This window comes from Rattus norvegicus, chromosome 11 (genome assembly GCF_036323735.1).
Source record: "Rattus norvegicus strain BN/NHsdMcwi chromosome 11, GRCr8, whole genome shotgun sequence".
NCBI lineage: Eukaryota > Metazoa > Chordata > Mammalia > Rodentia > Muridae > Rattus > Rattus norvegicus.
Genome location: NC_086029.1, coordinates 81,958,133 through 81,966,254, shown reverse-complemented (window position 1 = coordinate 81,966,254; position 8,122 = coordinate 81,958,133). Strand labels below are relative to the sequence as shown.

General features: G+C 42.3%; 1 protein-coding gene across 1 annotated transcript in view; it reads left to right on the top strand.

Moving 5' to 3' along the window:
• The first annotated feature begins 1,112 nt into the window (after nucleotides 1-1,112).
• Ubxn7 (UBX domain protein 7) overlaps nucleotides 1,113-8,122 on the top strand; it is a 32,199-nt gene continuing 25,189 nt past the window's right edge. The window contains exon 1 of the mRNA NM_001107086.1: nucleotides 1,113-1,240. Within this exon, the coding sequence (NP_001100556.1) occupies nucleotides 1,165-1,240 (76 nt within the window). The 5' untranslated portion in view covers nucleotides 1,113-1,164. The remainder of the gene's footprint in view (nucleotides 1,241-8,122) is intronic.

Below are 8,122 nucleotides of genomic sequence, written 5' to 3'. Positions count from 1 at the left end.
AAGAAAGGGTTTATTTGGTGAATACTTCTACATTGCTGTTAACCACTGAAAGAAGACGGATCCTGAAGGCAGGAGCTGATGTAGAGGCCATGGAGGGGGACTGTTAAAGTGGTTTGCTTCACATGGTGTGTTCAGCCTGCTTTCTTATAGAACCCAGGACCATCAGCCCAGGGATGGCACCACCCAAAGGCTGGGCCCACCTTTACTGATCACTCATTGAGAAAATACAGCTGGATCTCCACTGAGGCTTCTTTTTCTCTAAGGACTCTAGCTTGTGCCAAATTGACACACAACCAGCTAGTACAGTAAGTATTTAGAATTGTGCAAGTTACATACTATTACTTTATTTAAAAAATAAAGTATAAAAACCAAGCTAGATGTCCCTTTCATCATGTTCTTTCTTTTTTAGTTGTAACTATTATCAATGATTTCAGGACCACTTTCTTTTCTTTTTCTTTTTTTTTTTTTCTTTTTTTTCGGAGCTTGGGAACCGAACCCAGGGCCTTGCGCTCGCTAGGCAAGCACTCTACCGCTGAGCTAAATCCCCAACCCCTCGGGACCATTTTCTAGTGTTTCTCTTTATTTTATTTACTATATCTATATATATATATCTTTGTTTAAAAAAAACAAACCAAAATACCTGAAGAAAGTAAGATTGACCCTGGGGGAAGATATACTGAGACATTTGTTGAAGAAAAACAGATTAAACAATCATTTACTAAAGTCTACTATAGATTGGTTCATGTTTTACTAAGCTATTAACTTACACTTTAGAATTTAATAAACACACTAATGTCACATAAAACCAAACCAAATACCTATTTTATGTGAAACCCTGAGCGTTTCATGAAGGGCTTGGTATTTCAGTTCTGAAGATTCTTTTGGATACTGAGATTCAATGCAGTATTTAGGAGGATATCTTCGGAATTCAGAGAAGGCACCAAATGTTTCAAAGAATAGCTACCAGATAGCAGTAGACTTCAAACCACAGCCCCGCGCGAGGCGGCTCGCGGGAAGTACGCCTGCGCAAAACCTGCACAGAAAGGGAGGGGGCGGAGCTGCGGGCCTGCCAGTGCGCCTGCGCGCAGCACGCAACGGCGTGGGGGAGGGAGCCCCGTGTGTGTGTCTGTGTTGTTGTTCCGCGGCGGCGGCGGCGGCGGTAAGATGGCTGCCCACGGGGGCTCCGCGGCGGCGTCGTCGGCGCTGAAGGGGTTAATTCAGCAGTTCACCGCCATCACCGGTAAGAGACGCGGTTACGGGAAGGTGAAGAGTGGGGTACGGGGAGGCTGTCGGGGCTGCCCCGGGCTTCACCTCACCTTCCTGCATTCCTCCCTCGGGCTCTCCCCTCAGCTCCTGCCCTCTCCTGAGGAACAGACGACGACGGCGTCCGGGGTCTGCGGTTCAGGCGGGAGGCAGGCTTCTCCTACCCCCACTCGCTCGTGCCCCCGAGTCCCTCGATTCGGTCTCCCCCTCATTCCCAGACAGGCCCCCACGCCCCCAGCCAGTCCAGAGCAGGGGATGGGCCGAGCCCGCGGGGCCCAGGGCCGGGGACCTGCGGGCCGGAGGAGTAGGGGGCCGCACCCGGGCCACCGCCCTCTTCCTCCTTCATCACCTTCTCTTGGTATCGTGCGGCCCGCCGACAAGGCGGTGCAGTGCGTCCCCTCATGCCATCCTCTCTTCTCGGCCAGGTCATCGTCCCTCCGCCCCTGGCCTACTCTTCCCCTCGCTGGGCCCCCCGGAGCCTTGGCGGTGGCCCTGGCGTGTGAGGGCCGTCTTGCTTTAACGGTGAGGCCGGTGGGTTCTGCCGCGTCTTTACACATCCCGGGGGACTTGCCGCCCGGAACAAGGGGTGCGGAGGAGTACCTTAGGGACGGAGGGTTTCAGATAAGAATGAGGGGGACCCCTGAGCTTAATGGGGGGAAGGCCTAGAGTAATACTGGGTGGCCTTTCCCACCTCCTCCTGATAAAATCAAACATCGAGACGATGGCGCCCGAGCCTTTGCTGATAAAATAGAGGTGGTGGCAGAAACTTCTTGCACAGAAATCTGTTTGTAGGTGTCAGTATCCGCGAAACGTTAGGCCTAGGTTTCTGTCCCTTCGGACCCCGGCAAAGGGCAAACGCAGGTTCTCTTACCACCGGGAAGAAAGGCTCTAAGCCATTCTGTGAATGCGCTATGTCTTGTTTCTCTCTGATGGTGCTGAACTTTTTTTGCATGAGTTATTAGAGGGCGGAGCAAATGATGAAGTTCTCTGTGGAGTGATTTGAGAGAACAGTACTCCATGTGCCTGAGTGTGATTTTGCTGTTCTAGTTTGTCATTTTGAAAAGAGGTCAGAAAGTTAGTTCCAGCTCTCAACAGGGCTATTCTTTCTTTGATAATAATTTGTTAGATGTGGAGAATATTTCCAGTTTGTGTTCTTGAGTCTGATGTGTAAGATCATTAAGACATGGTAGTTTAACCAATGCATGCTATTTGCAGTTTTATAATTGAAGCTAGTTTTATTTTTTGCTCTGCAACGATAATTAGATGGCTGATGCATTGTTTTCTGCCTTGTCACATAAAATATATCAAAGCTGGTAAAACAAGATTTGTAATAAAATTGAGATGAAAAGTAAGATATATTTCATATCATTTTAATCTCAACTAATTTTCACATTATGTATTATTAATTTCGAGTAATCTCAATAATAATAAAAATTCCAGCAAACAGAGAATTGTTAAGCTTTGTGGTGGATTTCCCAGTGCCTTACCAAACCAACATTATGGGAAGAAATTAGGCTTGCATTAAAAAAAAAAAATGTAGGGGTTGGGGATTTGGCTCAGTGGTAGAGCGCTTGCCTAGCAAGCGCAAGGCCCTGGGTTCGGTCCCCAGCTCCAAAAAAAAGAAGAAAAAAATGTAGTGAGTCACACAAATATTAATCTTTCTTTGGATTTCATAGATATTTCAAAGATAGTTTAAGGTCTCACTATTTAAGGAATTTTGTGCAAGTTACTATCACTTTATTTTCATCTGTGAATTGCTATCATATAGAAATTCAATTGTTTTAGCCTCACATTTCTTATGCAACATCTTCAAAATATATATGTAGAACCCAAAATGCCCTGAAATAAATTTAATACCAATTTGTTTGCCAGTTTAGTTCATACAGTTTGTTTCTGGCCTAGACCTCTGTGTTGCTGGATCAGCTTGAAGACCCCTGTAGATAGTGATTTCTGCAAATATTCAGAAGGAAAAAATCCTTCACAGTGATTTGTGGGGTAGGGTTTGACTTTATAGTTCAAGCTGGTTTCAAACTGAATTCTCTTGCCTTATCTGCTGCATTTATAGGTACTAACTGCAATACCTGGCTCCTTAGACAATTGTTTCTTTTTTCATTTATTTATTTAGTGCTGGGGATTAAAATCAAGGCCTTGAATATGTTAAGTATCCACTGTGTCACTGAGCTGTACTCAAAGCCCCCCATAAGTTGCAAGTATTTTGGGGGGAAATGATTAGTGAGTGAATGAATGCTGAATATCATTCTGCTTCTGAGCTACACTGTCAACCAGGTTATAAATTAAATCTCCCTCTCTGCCTGCCTGCCTGCCTGCCTGCCTCCCTTCCTTCCTTTCTTCCTTCCTCCCTTCCTTCCTTCCTTCCTTCTTTCCTTCCTTTTGAGACATGGTCTCACTATGTGACTCTTGTCCTAAAACTCATTTTGTAGATCAGACTGGCCTTGAACAGAAAGATCTGCATGCTTTTGCCTCTGTTTCTCCAGTGTTGGAGTTAAAGGTATAATACATACCACTGCCTGGCTAAGCTCTGAGTTTCTATTGATAAGTATTAGGACTCTTTAGAAGATTGTGATGACCTATTTGAAACTTGATTAAACCTGATATGGTGGTATCTAATTAGTTCTTCTTAGGTTGAGTTGGGAAATCTTTGATGGTTTTTGTTTTGTTTTTGAGACAGGGTCTCTCTGAGAAGTCCTAGCTATCCTGGAACTCACTATGTAGACCAGGATGGCATCAAACTCACAGAGATCCTCTTGTCTCTTCCAAGTGCTGGGATCAAAAATGTGTGCAACCATGTCCAGTTTCGGGAAGATATTTTAATCCCTGTATGACATAGTGAGTCCCTTAAGAAAAAAGAAGGCAGGGCTGGAGAGATGGCTCAGCAGTTAAGAGCACCCTACTGCTCTTCCAGATGTCCTGAGTTCAATTCCCAGCAACCACATGGTGGCTTTCAACCATCTGTAATGGGATCTGATGCCCTCTTCTGGTGTGTCTGAAGACAGTGACAGTGTACTCACCTACATAAATAAATCTTAAAAAAAAAAAAAAGTCTAAAAGAAATAGTCGGGTTGGGGATTTAGCTCAGTGGTAGAGCGCTTGCCTAGCAAGCGCAAGGCCCTGGGTTCGGTCCCCATCTCTGAAAAAAAAAATTAAAAAAAAAAAAAAGAAATAGTCATCTAGGTCATTAACCTAGCACTTGAGAGGCACGGGTAGGTGGTCACTGAGTTCTAAGACAGCCTGGTCTACAGAGTGAGTTCCAGAATAGCTAGGGTTACACAAAGATACCCATTCTCTAAAAACAAAAAACAGAAAACCAGTTAAAAGATGTATGACACTAACTAGTGGCCGAAACTAATTCTTCACTATTACCACAGAAGTATTGTCTCATCTGTTTTATATATTCCTTCTCATTTGTGTATTCAGGCTGTCCTCCTGCCTCTTCTCCCAAGTCCCGGGACAAATATTTTATATAGTTGTCTCTGTATGAATGGTATACATGATACAGAATTCAAACAACATCACTTATGATTACATCTTAAATAGTTGGTGGTCTTTGATGTGAGCTCATGAAGAGCTTACCTTTGATATATCTAAGCCTAGGTTAAAAAAAACTAGGGTGAGTGCCATTGGCTCAACAGATAAAGATACCTGCTGACCTTTCCATTCTCCAAAATGAATGAGAGGAGCTGTCCTCTGTGTATACCTCAGTATGTACACACACACACACACACACACACACACACACACACACACACACGTGCGCGTGCACGCACACAGAGTGATTAAAAACATTAACAAAAGAGAGAAGTAAGAAAATGAGTCCTACTAAATACTGTTTTTTGCTTTGAGACATGGTCTTGCACAGGGTAGGCTACTCTTGAATTCACTATATAGTGGGGTGGGGGTGGGGTTAGCTTGAACTAACTGCTGATCTCCCTGTTTTTACTTCCCAGGATTATGGTTGTCTTACTACCACATACAATTTATTTATTTTTTTTTTTCAGTTACTACTGTACTTTATTGTGTTCAACCAAATCACCATGTTATAAAAATAGCAAGCTGCCATAATAAAAAATAAGGCTCCTCTATCCAGCACCAGATAGCATCATTTTACTTTCAAGCCTAGAAATTGCACACTTGTATATAAACCAATCGAAGATGAGGATTGAGAGTTCATCTTGGTGGATTTTTCCTTTGATGAATATGAAGTGTCCTTCCTTATCTTTTTTGATGACTTTTAATTGAAAATTGATTTTATTTGATATTAGAATGGCTACTCCAGCTTGCTTCTTCTGACCATTTGCTTGGAAAGTTGTTTTCCAGCCTTTCACTCTGAGGTAGTGTCTGTCTTTGTCTCTGAGGTGTGTTTCCTGTAGGCAGCAGAATGCAGGGTCCTCATTGCGTATCCAGTTTGTTAATCTATGTCTTTTTATTGGGGAGTTGAGGCCATTGATGTTGAGAGATATTAAGGAATAGTGATTATTGCTTCCTGTTATATTCATATTTGGATGTGAGGTTATGTTTGTGTGCTTTCATTCTCTTTGTTTTGTTGCCAAGACGATTAGTTTCTTGCTTCTTCTAGGGTATAGCTTGCCTCCTTATGTTGGGCTTTACCCTTTATTATCCTTTGTAGTGCTGGATTTGTAGAAAGATATTGTGTAAATTTGGTTTTGTCATGGAATATCTTGGTTTCTCCATCTATGTTAATTGAGAGTTTTGCAGGATACAGTAACCTGGGCTGGCATTTGTGTTCTCTTAGGGTCTGTATGACATCTGTCCAGGATCTTCTGGCCTTCATGGTTTCTGGCGAAAAGTCTGGTGTGATTCTGATAGGTCTGCCTTTATATGTTACTTGACCTTTTTCCCTTACTGCTTTTAATATTCTTTCTTTATTTTGTGCGTTTGGTGTTTTGACAATTATGTGACGGGAGGTGTTTCTTTTCTGGTCCAATCTATTTGGAGTTCTGTAGGCTTCTTGTATGCCTATGGGTATCTCTTTTTTTAGGTTAGGGAAGTTTTCTTCTATGATTTTGTTGAAGATATTTACTGGTCCTTTGAGCTGGGAGTCTTCACTCTCTTCTATACCTATTATCCTTAGGTTTGATCTTCTCATTGAGTCCTGGATTTCCTGTATGTTTTGGACCAGTAGCTTTTTCCGCTTTACATTATCTTTGACAGTTGAGTCAATGATTTCTATGGAATCTTCTGCTCCCGAGATTCTCTCTTCCATCTCTTGTATTCTGTTGGTGAAGCTTGTATCTACAGCTCCTTGTCTTTTCTTTTGATTTTCTATGTCCAGGGTTGTTTCCATGTGTTCTTTCTTGATTGCTTTCTATTTCCATTTTTAATTCCTTCAACTGTTTGATTGTGTTTTCCTGGAATTCTTTCAGGGATTTTTGCGACTCCTCTCTGTAGGCTTCTACTTGTTCTCTAAGGGAGTTCTTTATGTCTTTCTTGAAGTCCTCCAGCATCATGATCAAATATGATTTTGAAACTAGATCTTTTTTTTAAAAAGTAGACATAACAGTTTTTCAACTACTATCTAGGCCCAACCCTAGCTTCAGAGATCAGGCATAATTCTCAAAACATTTAAAAAAAAATGTAGTATTGGATCAATTCTGGGAGAGCAAGTTTTTTTAACCTGTTTTGCCTTGACATTATTCCATAAAAAACAACCTTGGGCTAGTGTCTAGTTACACATATACAAAATTTACATGTATAATCAGAGTAATTCAAGAGGTAAAAAGACATTATAGAACCAGTAAAAAAAAATAAAGCCAGGCACAGTGGCACATACTTCTTTTTTTTTTTTTTTTCTTTTTTCTTTTTTCTTTTTTTCGGAGCTGGGGACCGAACCCAGGGCCTTGCGCTCGTTAGGCAAGCGCTCTACCGCTGAGCTAAATCCCCAACCCCAGGTACATACTTCTAATCTCAGCACTTGTTCATGGCTCCATTTTGTAATGGGTTCAAGGTCAGACTGGGCTTCATCAGACCCTTAAGAAAACCAACCAACCAAAAACCAAAAATTAGATAAAAATAAACTAGCGACCAAAAAATAAGGATAAATGTAGATTAGAAAGTGAGGACTCTTGCAGGGTGTGATGGCACAGGCCTTTAAGAAAGTTCAAGTCGGGGGCTTACCTAGGAAGCGCAAGGCCCTGGGTTCGGTCCCCAGCTCCGAAAAAAAAGAACCAAAAAAAAAAAAAAAAGAAAGTTCAAGTCGTGCTGGAGAGATGGCTCAGTGGTTAAGAGCACTGACTGCTCTTCCAGAGATCATGAGTTCAATTCCCAGCAACCACATGGTGGCTCACAACCATCTGTAATGAGATCTGGTGCCCTCTTCTGGCCTGCAGTCACATATGCAGGTAGAATGCTGTACATAAAATAAATAAATAAATCTTTTTTTTTTTTTTTTTTTTAAAAAGAAAGTTCAAGTCACGGGCTAGAGAGATGGCTCAGTGGTTAAGAGCACTGACTGCTCTTCCAGAGGTCCTGAGTTCAATTCCCAGCAACCACATGGTGGCTGACAACCATCTGTAATCAGGTCTGGTGCCATCCTCTGGCCTGCAGGTGCATACATGCAGGCAGAAAGCTGTATGATGTACACATAATAAATAAATAAATGTTAAAAAAAAAAGTTGGGGTTGGGGATTTAGCTCAGTGGTTGAGTGCTTGCCTAGCAAGCGCAAGGCCCCGGGTTCGGTCCCCAGCTCCGAAAAAAAGAAAAAGAAAAAAAAAAAAAGTTCAAGTCAGTTGGTGATAGTGCATGCCTTTAACCCAGCACTCAGGAAGTAGAGGCAAACAGATCTCTTGAGTTTGAGGCTACCCTGGTCTACAAAGAGAGTTT